The 11,594-nt window shown below is 65.2% G+C and overlaps 1 protein-coding gene across 1 annotated transcript; it reads right to left on the bottom strand.

Annotated features, from left to right (window-relative positions):
• Window positions 1–6,939: 6,939 nt before the first annotated feature.
• On the bottom strand, window positions 6,940–11,589 carry NAT8L (N-acetyltransferase 8 like; the record flags this gene model as incomplete). Its single annotated transcript, XM_044912303.1, has 3 exons — window positions 6,940–7,307; window positions 9,927–10,091; window positions 11,502–11,589. Coding segments are annotated over 3 exons (621 nt in total), but the record flags the coding sequence as incomplete, so codon positions are not given.
• Between the last annotated feature and the right edge of the window lie 5 nt (window positions 11,590–11,594).

The raw sequence follows: 11,594 nt of genomic DNA, 5'->3' as shown, positions 1-11,594 counted from the left end.
ACCACCACCTGTAGTCCTGCAGGGAGCAGAGGGGCTGCTCCCAATGGGCAGCTACAGGCAGTCCCCATCCTCCGCGCCAAGAGGGAGCTGTTGAGCCGTGGTCAAGGGCCTTGGCAAAGTCCCTCTCAGGGTTAGGGTCCCTGGGAGGGCTCTGCAGGCCCCTCTTTGGCATCTCTCAGAGCCAACTGACCCCAGGGAGCAGGACCCTGAGGTGGTGAGCCCGTGAGGCACCTGCAGGCCTGCTCCCTGGCACAGAGGCCCTGGCAGGTCAGCGGGGAGCTCAGCCATGGTTGAGGTATTATGACCTGGGGGTGCCCGTTTGCCTGTCGCTGCGAGTGTGTGCGTGCATCTGTCCACAATGTCTAGTCATGTCTTTGGGCCAAGTGGCTTCCTGGCGCCAGGGACCCATGCCCACCTGCATGTGGGCTTGGGAGCCGGCCGGGAAGGCTAGCCTGGACCCGGTGCTCACCACGGCTGCTGCGCACAGGTGCCCCTGAAGGTGAGCCTGAGTGCTGGCCACTCGTGGGGGCACCTGGTGCCGCCGCAGGAGGCCCCCAGGCCCTCGGCCCAGCCCACATCCTGCTGAGTCTCCAAGCAACCACCCAGCCACCGCCAGCCCCCTTGTCAGCACCTACCCTGGTGCGTGCATTTTTTGCCTTCATTTTGTCTGTAGCCCCAGGCAACAGTGGGAGGAGAGAACTGGTTTCCACCAGCCCATTGTGTGGCCTTCCCCAAGGTCGGCACTGGGCAGCTAGAGCAGGACCTGGAGAGGGCCACGTTCACCCCCTGGGTTGTCCCCTATAGTAAAAGCCTTATTCAAAGCGGGCCGAGTCTCTGTGCAAATGAATTCTTCCCATGGATGGGAAACACCATGCCCACAGCGCTGAGCCCCTCGGCCAGAGCCAGGGCTGAGTGCCTGAAATGGGAGTGGCCCAGCCTGGCCCACAGCAGGCACCCCAGCCCTTCTCCCACGGAGCCCGGGTGCGTTCCTCCAGGTGGACAGCTGCTCAGCGCCGAGCCGGTGCCCAAGGAGCTGCCAGCAGGCTGGAGCCCTCTCTGCTGGCCCCCCGAGCTCCCCACGGCCACAGGGGCGCCCCTCCTCCCAGGCCACCCGGACAGCAGCGGTGCGTAAGGAGAGCACAGCGGGGCAGCCACGGGCTCTGTGCTCACAGCTGACTCCCATGTGCCCGGCCAGGCCGTCGGGGCCTCTGGAGTCAAAATTCCTGGGCCCCCCAGCCTCCCCACGAAACTCCTGCCGGCTGGTGACCAGTCCCTGGGGGCCAACCAGCTCCCCCTGACCCTCCTCTCAAAGTGGTTCTCCCAGACCGTGCACCCCAACAGCCTCACGGTGTCCCCCCTTGCACAGTGGGGACACGGAGGCACACTGTACAGGCCCACTTGGGTAGTCCGTGCCACAGGGGGGACTGCAGCCCTGCCCGTTCCTGCACCTCTGCTCAGCTGCCTCTCCCTCACAGCCCCTGCAAAGGGACCCCTGGGGGTCCTGCTTCCAGGCCATCCTGGCACCCCAGGGTCTCCCCTCTCATGTGCTTCCCTGTCTGGATTCTGAGGGTCCCCACGGCACCTGTTGGGGTGGAGGGACATGTTGATGGGCGCCCAGATGCAGCCGTGGGTCCGGGCGAGGCGCCCCCTCCCACTTGCACCCGAGCTGCTCAGGTAGGTGGTGACTGGGCTTTACATGCCGCCTCCTGTGTGGAGCCCACTTTGCTTACCGGGCCCAGGCCCACTTTTCTCGTGGCTTCAGGATAATGTCACTGTTTTCACGGGGTGCACGAGGATCTGTATGGCCAGGCCTGACCACTGTGTGATAGAACATTCCAGAGTCTGGAGAGCTGGTCCCCTCCATGCCAGCCTCGGGCCTATGTTGCTTGTCCACGTGCCTGTGTGCATGGGGGTGGCCACGCCTCTGGGGGCCTGTCCTTATGCGGTCACCTCGGAGGTACGGCCACTGCTGGGCCCCACACCGGCCCCAGGCTGATGTCCAAACGAGCCTCGTGCCCCTGCCCAGCGAGGACCAGAGTGTGCTGCCTAAAGAAGCTGGGCCCTCAGGCCTCAAGACCACAGACACTGGTTTCAACTTGGCTGATCCTAGAGCCTGTCCAAAGCCCTCCTGCCGTGGGAGGCCGACCCTGGGGACGGGATGAGCCAAGGCTGCTCCTCTACCAAGGGAGGGCCCTGCGCTGAGCTATCTGGGGCCGGACAGCGCCTCACTGTCCCCAGGAGGGAGGTGGGCCTGACGCCCTCACCTGAGCCCCTCAGAGCTGAGCTGCTCCTCAGAGATGCCAAGTGGGCAGCCGGATGCCCAGGCCTGCGGTGGAGCCCAGCCAGGGCGGCCAGTGCAGGGACAGCAGCCTCAGCTCCAGAGGTCACCCCAGCACCTGCCCCGGTCCCCAAGGAGGAGTCCCAGCATCTGCAGAAAAGCAGCGCGCCTCAAGAACGCACAGGAGTCCAGTTCCATCAACTCTGGTTTTATTGAAAAACAGCAGCATTGGGGGCCGTGCGGGCAGACCCATGGCACTGTCCCCCCACCCCCCGCTGCTCACACACCCACAGGAAGCCTGGGACCCCCACCTGCCCCTGCAGCCTGTCTCCCCTGCCCCTCCGGACCCTCTCGAGGGCTGTTCTGGCACATCCTGGGGTCTCAGGACAGTTGCCACAATTGTGCGGTCATCAACAGTAAACCACAGGAAGTGAACCCAGCCACCATGACATGATCTGGGCTCTGCTGGCCCGAAGACACGGCGTCCACAGCGGCTGTGGTCAAACAGCCTAACCAAGGTGGCGCCATGTCGTCAAATCTGATCTCGGCTGGTCTGGCTGAGCGTCCACCCCACTCGCCATCCTCCCTGGAGACCCAGGCAAAGGCTTATCCCGGGCCCCCCGCTTCACACAGGCCTGCCCAGTGCCCTCCGCCAGGGGGGAAGGAGCACTACATTCCAGGTCCACTGGGCCCTGGGGCCGGCCTGGGAGAAGGAAGCACAGCACCAAGCCGGGGCCCCTGTGTCTCAGCGTGGGGCTGAGCGCCAGCCCACGCGAGCTGCAGCAGGAGGCCCCCTCCGTCGCCGCACACTCACACGCGTGTGCACACACGTGCAGATACACACAGGCACAGGCGTGCACGTGCGTGTACGCGCATGCACGAGCACGCGTGTGCATACACAGCGGCACACATACACGTGTGCACACGCACACACACAGACACACCCCTTCTTCAAAATGGCTAATTATTGCTGTTAAAAAAAAAAAAATACATCCAACAATGGCAGGTCGGGCCCCTCCTCCTCCACCCCGGGCCCTGGGCGGCCCCGCTCCCGGCACCAAAGGGCAAACGTTCCAGGATCTGCCCCACACCCAGCCCACAACACAAGCCCCAAAAGCCTCAGCCGAAGGCCCGCCAGCACAGGACACTGGCCATGGCCAAAACAGTCAGGACCCATGCTGCCCACTTGCTGGGAGGGGGGCCGGGCTGTCAGCCATTCCCTGGACGCAGACAGGCGTGGAGGGTGGCTCCAGGGGCGCTCAGCCCCTGACCTGGCCCCAACCCAGCGAGGGCCCAGGCGCAAGGCCACATGGGGCCAGCCGGGGCGGGCACTCACACTGCGTGACTCCCTGTGGCCCAGAAAACTTCCCCAGCACTTGCCAGATTCCCAAGGAAGCCATCTGAGGAGCAGCCCCCAGCCTGTCCCCTGGAAAGGCCTTCTCTGAGGAAGGACACCCAGGGCAGGATGGGGGCTGCCCGAGGACCTCGTGGCCTCAGCCCAGCTGTAGGGCCTCCCAGCTCAGGCCTTCTCCCAGGGCTGCCCCCCCTTCCCTGAGGCAGGCTGGCCCATCTCTCTGCCCCATCCACCCAAGGGCAGCAGTGGGAAGCCAGGCTGGAGGTGGGTACGGGGGAGAGGGGACAGACGTCACCACGAGCCTCCACACGGCTGGCCTCAGCACCCGCAGACAACTCAGTGTGGCCACCACCCTCAGGGGCCAGCTCTCCGAAGACCCCATACCTGGGGGACGCCGGTGGCACTGGGCCAGCCGGAGGGGCTAGAGTTCTCAGCTGTCCTGCATCCCACTGCCCTGAGCTGCCCGCTGGGTTTGTGTTCCAGGCTCATCTAGCAGAGACAGTCTGGAACACTCCACCTCCGGCTTGCCCATCCAAAAACAGAGGCTTCCAAAGGTTCTGGGAGCCCTGTCTCCTGAACATGGGTGCCACGCCTGGGGGCCAGCTTTCCGGGGCCTCGGCAGGAGCCACTGGGGGCGGCCCAGGAGGCCAGCAGGGAGAGGGAGGGGGCTCAGGGCCTGACAATGCAGAGAGCTGCCCAGATACACCACTGAGCAGAACCCCAGGCAGACGCTTCACAGAGGTAGAAGAAGTAACATCAGGATTTCTACAAATGTATAAAATTCATATCTTGGTGCATGTTTGTGGAGGAGTTAGCTCCCAGGCTGGAGGGAAGTGGCCAGCCAGGGACAGGCGTTCCCCACGAGTGTGCCCAGCCTCCGGCCCAGGGGAAGGATGGGGGATCTGCTCCCCCAGTGATCTCAGGGGCTGCCAAGCTGCACACGGGCCAGGAGAAGGCCCTGTCCCAAGTACAGGGTGCAGCCGGCTGGTGCCTTTGGCCACCACCGCGGTGGGGCTGGGGAGACACTGCAGCCCACCCACAGATCCTATACGGACAGACAGATGCCAGCAGGACAGGAGAGGGCCACACGTCTGCCCAGGAGCAAGCCTGGCGACACGCTTTGGGCAACGTCCCCCAGATGCTGGCAGCTCCAGAGCCCCAGCCTCTGCCGCAGCCCCAGTGGGCTCCGACGGGCCCCACCCACACGTCCCCACACCAGGGACCCAAGGCTCCAAAGGCACAGGATCAACGGAAGCTGGCAGCATCCCGAAGCTACCACTGACAAGACACAGCCCACCATGCTGGGCCCGCGTGGCGCCCACCCGCCCTTCCTGCCCCGCCAGGCCTCAGACCAGCCACAGCCCCAACACGCCCCATACCAACTCAGGCCGCCCCAAGCCAAAACCAAACCAAACAAAAAGAGGAAAAAGGCACAACTGTTTGTTTTCCATTTTGCTAAAACACTTTACGTCTGTCTGTATAATCCAGATTAACAAAATCTGAGAGCTGCAAGAAAATAGGGTGCCGATTTCTGTACAGTCTACAAAACTCCCATCCCCAAGCAGGGACCGGACGCCACCAGGGAGAAATGTACAGAGGAGAGCGGGGTCTATACAATGTTCTGCAAATATCTCAAGTGCCGACAGCACGAAAGGCCCCTCGGGAAACTGGGCTTGCTTCGCGAGTTTGCTAGTTTCCGAAGCGCCTTTCTAAGAACGTCCCGTCTGTGTCCCCTACGCAGGACCCAGCTCCATGGCCCACCGTGCCTGCCACTCCCCCTCCCAGCTCCCGAAATAGAGGGGCCTCAGTGGGCATTTAGGGCCCTCCTGCCACCATGGCCGGGTCCAGGCTTACAAGCTGGACACGTGAGCACTGCCAACGACCCCTTTCCTCCCCCCTGTCCAGGCCACCTCACACCTGACCGCCGCCTCCCTCCTCAGGAGGGAGACGCTGGGAGCACGGCCGGGCCGCCCCACCACCCAGCCAAGCTGGACAGCACTCGCCCTCCCAAAGGCAGCAGGGAATGCGCTGCCATCCTGACCTCAGCCCCACAAGTCAAGGCTGGACAGGGGCAGCCCAGGGCCTCCTCACAAACCAGGAGTGCTCTTTTGAGGGAAAGAATGCTAAATCAGGGTCTCCCTTCAGATTTCAAAATCTGAAACCCTCCACCCACCCAGCCACCCGCCCCCACCAAACTGGGCCAGAAATAGTGCATATTCTAGACCACACAGGTGTGTGTGTGTGCGTGCGTGCGTGTTAGGTATAAACTACCATTTTGTCCCAAGAATTAAAGTCATGCAGAGTGCTATTCTGTCTAAATAACTTATTAAAAAATAGGTCGGTTTCAGGCTGGGAGAAGCTGTGGGCTCAGTGGTGTTGGCAGCGGCCTGGCTCAGTGAGATTCACAGGGCACAGCCCAGCAGCCGTGAGGCAGAGCGGTCCTCGGGGAGGTCTGGAAAAGGCCACCGTAATCTAGCTGGCCCTGGGGAGAGGCGACCGCGTGATTGCCTCCCCACCCTGCTCTCCTGAAGGACCCTGACCAGGCTATGCAACAGGTTGCTACGGGAACCACACCTGGGTGATGATGCCAATCAGCAAAGCCAGGGCAGGGGAGGGGCAGGGGCCGAAAGGAAAGAAATGTGACTCGGTGTCAAAGCAAAGCTGGGCCGGGGGCGGGGGAGCGAGGGGTGGTGAGAGGCAGGTGAGCCCTCCCGAGATCAGGTGGGCTGCCGCGGCTAGCTGGCAGGCCAGGCAGGGGGCGCTCACCAGTCTAGGTCCGGTCTGAGCAGGGCAGCGGGGCAGGAGGCCGTGGGCATGCGGCAGCCAGGCCATGTCCTCAGCATGCACAGAGCAAAGCAGGGCCCGCGGCCAGCTCGGTGCCCCACGGGGCGGTGGCCGGCCAGCCCAGCAGGCCACGCCTCCCGGGGCCTGGCCGCCGAGCCCCAGCCTGGCTGGCGGCCAGGGGTCCGCCGGGGCAGGGGCCGCGCCGCAGAGGCTGTGTTCGGTGGGCCGGGCTGAGCAGGCACGTGGGCACGCGGCGGTCCATGCTGTCGCTCCTCAGGACGCGGCCCCAGCAGGCTGGGGAGGCGAGGGGCCGTGGCTGCAAACAACAGAGCCCCAAAGTGTCACAGATGAGCAACAGCCCCACACCCCCTGGAGAACCAGCCAGAGAACCGCGTGATGGTGGAAAGGAAAAACCCAACGCAAACGCCAAGGTGAGCGTCTGAAAGCGGGCCCGGGTGGTGGGCAGGCGGGCACAGGCGGACGGGCGGCCGGGGCGGCAGGTGGGCGGGCGGGCGGGCGGCGGTCACTCCTCGCGTAGCTGCAGGCGGTAGCGGTGGTAACGGACCTGGAAGAAGAGGCGCTCGGCCAGCGACAGGGTCATGCCGGGCAGCACGTAGTGGTCACTTGAGCCCATGTGTCTGAAGCCCAGCGACTCGTAGAGCTTGTGGGCGGCCACCTTGACGGCTGTCGTGCCCAGCACCACCGCAGAGTAGTTGTGCACCAGAGCGAACTCCAGCACCTTGCGGCCCAGCGCCTTGGCGATGCCCTTGCCACGGAAACGCGAGTCCACGGACATGCGCAGCAGCTCCACCGTGTTGTCTGCCTCATGGGCCCGCGCCGCCACGATGCCCACCACGTTGCCATCCAGCACGGCCACCCAGAAGCAGGAGCCTGCAGGGACAGGGCAGTCAGAGCCGCGGCCGACACAGCCACCCCTCCAGGGCCCTTAGAGCAGAAAGAGCCCGGCCCAACCTGTCTGCCGCCCACGGCCACCCCTGCCCTGGGCCTGAGGCTGGGCCGACAAGGGCTCTGGGGCCACACTCCCTCCCCCAGGGACCAAGAGCTGGGCAGGCCTCAGCCAAACAGATCCCTCCTCTGCCCAGCTACCCGCCGAACTAACGCCTGGATGGCTGTGGATGGCCACGGAGAGGCCGCAGGTGCAGCCGACCTGCCTAGGCTCCCAGCCACTTGGGGCCCACCACACTTGTCCCCGTGTAGCCACCCCAGGGAGCTGGAGAGAGACAGGTGCCATGAGGGGACCTCTGGAAGGACCCCTACAATGGGGACTTTGGGGGGTCTGGGAGGACAGGCCAGGACAGAGGGACCCCTCTGGGAGCCATGCCCCCGGGGGCCTCAGGAGGTCCTGTGGCCTCCACTCTCCTGGGTCAGGAGCTGCTAAGCCTGGGGGCCCCATGGCCTGCTTGGATCAGCACACAGAAGCAGGCCCTTGGCAGGCTTGGAGCACAGTCCAAGTGGACAATCAGGACGGATGGGCACCAATGCACGCCTCCCACTGACCCTGGCCTCTCCTGGGCAGGAGCCCAGTGGCCAGGCCAGCCATCCCGACCCATGGCCTGGACCAATCACAGCCCCATGCAGGGCAGCAAAAGGAAGAGGAGGGCCAAAGGGGGGGATCAGGAGAGAAGCAAGGAGAGAGAGAATGAACACGGGAGGGGAGGCCTGCAGGGCATGAGAGCCTGGTCACCTCTGCTGACCACCGGCCCAGAGGCCCCAGGAGGCAGGGGCTGGCCAACAGGGATGCCCACACTCTGAGGAGCCCCACCTGCACTCGCCCTGCACATGGCCACTCCAGCCCCCACGGCTGTGTCTCCCACCAGCACCCCCACCACCACCTCTCTCCTTGAGTGGCCAAACTCTCCCCCATAAAGGTTCTGCACCTGACCTTACCCAGAGATCTCACTCCTCCACCCAACCTCCAAGGGTCCGCCACTGTCTTGTCTGCTGGCAGGTCCCCCAGCAGCTCAGCAAGAGGAGCTCCTGTCTCCTTCACTGCCATACCCTGAGACCTGGCATGCAGCCGAGTTCGGCAATGGCTGAAGGCCTGCTGCCCTGATGGACCGCCCCACTAGCTGGCCTGCCCACCATCCAGGGTTTCTGGCTGCCCCCACACACCCAGGCCAGACCAACTCTCCCCATCCCCTGAGCAGCATGGCCCCATCAGCCGTGGTCCAGCCTCCCTGCCCCAGTGGCACCTTCCTGCAACCTACCAAATGCCTCAGGACAGCAAGCAGGACCCCCCCCCCGCCCCATTCACACCCAGGGAGACTGCAGCCCAGAAAGAGCAGAGTCCTTGCCACCCCGGGCTCCCAACCTGAGCCCCCTTCTGCTCCTGCAGCCTGGACCTGGGCGCCAGCTAAGTGGGTCTCATACTTGTGCTCCCTCCCGTCCTGGGCAACTCCATGGAGGCCGATGAAAAGCTGAGTTCAAGCTTAGGAAAGGGTCAAGGAGAACCCAAGGTGCCAAAGGCTGGCCAGCTGCAGGGGTGGGGATGGGGGTGGAGGCAGGGCAGCACAGGATGGGCCGGCTCGGTGGAGCACCCTTGTGCTGGGATGCCTTGCCTCTCTTGTCCCCTGCTGCCCTTCCCTGGCCCTCACCAGGCTCCTCTCTGCCCTCACCAACTGTTGGGGCCCACACTGTCCCGTCTCCTTAGCCTGGGAACCCTCCAGCACCTGGGAGACCCTCACACCCCAGAGGGCAGAGACAAAGGCCCCCTTCTCTGACCCCGGACATGAGGGAAACCATGTGGTCCTGCCTCCTAGGACCTAGCCTGCCTCTAGGTCAGCCTGGAGGACCAGAACAGCCCCCAGGGAGCTGCAGGCCCCTCCAGACCAGACCCGGTCCCTCCTTGTACAGAAGGCCAGGAGGCTGGGGCGAGACCCTCTGCCTCACTAAATGGCCCAGAGACCAGAAATGGAGGCCAAGACTCAACACCCTGCTCTTCCAGGGCTCCCAGGCCTCGGTGACTCCCACCCAGAACCCTCTCCCACCAGGAGGCCCTCTGCCCCTGCCACACCAGGTCCCTGGCACTCCAGGCCAGCCTGAGACCCAGCAAAGCACAGCAGACCCCCAGCCCCTCAGTAAACACCAGGGAAAGGGCATCGTGCAGGCTGCATGGAGAGCAGAGCCAGGACACCCGGGCCCAGGGCTAGCTCAGGACACTCAGCACCCTGCCCTCACGGGATGCAGGACAGAGGCCCAGGGTCTGTGTGGGCTCTCGGGGGCCTTGCATCAGCACCACGGACCTAGCTCTGCCGCCCTCAGTGCCTGCCGGCCTGCTGCACTCCCAACCCTTGGCCAGAGCCCTCCGTGACTCCGCAGGCGTGGTCATGGGCGTGAAGCAGCCCGGGCCCACCTAGGCGTGGCCGTCCCCCTGGGGCCTGTCTGTCCTGAGGTGCTTGGGGCGTGGGTGGCCCTGCCAGCAGTAGGGGCTGTGAGGAGGTTCGAGGAGCAAAGGGAGGAGAGGGGAAGCGGCTGGCGCCGCAGACTCACCGGGGGGCTTCATGTAGTACTGCTCGATGTCCGCCATGTCTGTGTGCAGAGCGCAGTCCAGGTAGGCGAGGACCACCTTGCGGCTGTAGTAATAGCGTAGGCCCAGCAGGCCAGCCGGCACCAGGCACGTCAGCAGCAGCGAGCGGGTCAGGGCAAAACACAGCACTGCAGGGAGAGGTGGGCCTGGTGAGCAGCGGCCGAGCAGAGCCCCTGGAACACCCACCAGGCGGACAAGGGCCCCAGCAGGCTGGGAGACCCCCCACCAGCTCCCTGCTAAATGAGCCGGTCGGCACACGCGCGGAGGAGAGACCACGCCAAATGCGCCACGACTGTTTTCCGTGGAGGAGCGGTGGCTCAGCCTACCTGCTCCTTGCACTTTCCCCGTTACCAAACTTCCTACCATCAGGACATGCCGCTTGGCAGCCTGACATCACAGGATTTCTATCCGTTCTGAGCACAGCAGGGGCCTCTGGGCAGGCTGCCCTCAATGGCTGGCGGCAACAGCCCCAGGCAGGGTTCCTTGGGGGGGGCATGCCAACCACCCATGTGGCCCCCCAGCTGTGGAAGGGGCTTCCAGTACACCTTTGCCACTCTAGCGAGGTAGGAAGCTCCGGAGCTGCTCCACCAGGCCCCTGCCTCACCCTTGCGAAAGTGGGGAGTGGGAGGGGGCATCTTCCAGCAGAGGGCCCCAGGACCACCTTCTTCCCTGGGCCAGCCCCAGGGTTTATGAGAAGGGGGGTGAGGGAAGCCCGAGATTGCTTCCAGATTCGTCCAAGCTGCCAGGAGGCAGACAAGCCTGCAGTGAAAGTCACTTTTGCTGCATGACCTTGGGAGAGTAACAACCCCCAGCCTCAAGCTCTTCATCTGTGAAATGGGGACAACCACCCTCCGAGGCTTCAGGGGAAAGGCCTCAAAGCTCCTAGGGGGGCTGCCCCCCCTTCGTCCCCTCACTCTGCCTCCTCGGTGCTCGCCCTCCTCCCCCCGCCCCCCCGCACTCCGGGGAGCTGGCTGTCTTCCCCTCATAAATTAGCACTTGGAGCCGCCGAGGCAGCCTCCCCCGCCCCGCGGATTATATATAGCTACACGCGCCCGGCGCGGAGCCTCAGCAGCGGGCGCTACCTGCCGTCACCCCGCCCCCACCCGGGACGACCAGGGAAGGGACCGGAGAGGCGGGGCCGCACATTAGGGGGACGCAGGTGGAGACCCCGGCCCTCTCCCCTGCCCGCAGCCCCCTACCCGCCGCCGGCGCTCGTTCCCACGCCCCCGCCAGGCGCGCCTTGGCCAGGAGCCCGGACGCCACCGCCGGTGGCCACCTCGCCCCAGGCCGCCGCAGAAAGCCGGCGGCGTGCGGGTGCGCGTCCGTGCGCGAGCGAGGGGGCCCGAGGGGGCGCGAGGGGTCCGCTTCCCTCCCAGGCTGAGTCCTGGGCAGGGACAGGAGCGCGGCCGGGGCCCGGGGCCCGGGGCCCGAGGTAGGGGCGAGCGGGGCTGCGGGCGTCCTGCGCGTCTGTCCCCGGAGGGGCCGGGCGGGCGCGGACTGCGGCAGGCGGAGCGCGGCGGGGTCCCCCGCGCACTGACCGGCCAGCAGGGCGTAGAGCAGCTGCGTGCGCGGGTGCTGCCGCAGGCCGCGGAAGGCCGTGTTGGGGATGCGCTCCATGATGCCGTCGTAGA

Source organism: Neomonachus schauinslandi, unplaced genomic scaffold, assembly GCF_002201575.2.
Source record: "Neomonachus schauinslandi unplaced genomic scaffold, ASM220157v2 HiC_scaffold_1048, whole genome shotgun sequence".
NCBI classification, from domain to species: domain Eukaryota; kingdom Metazoa; phylum Chordata; class Mammalia; order Carnivora; family Phocidae; genus Neomonachus; species Neomonachus schauinslandi.
Note: the sequence above shows the minus strand (reverse complement) of the source record. Positions and strands in the feature narration are given on the sequence as shown.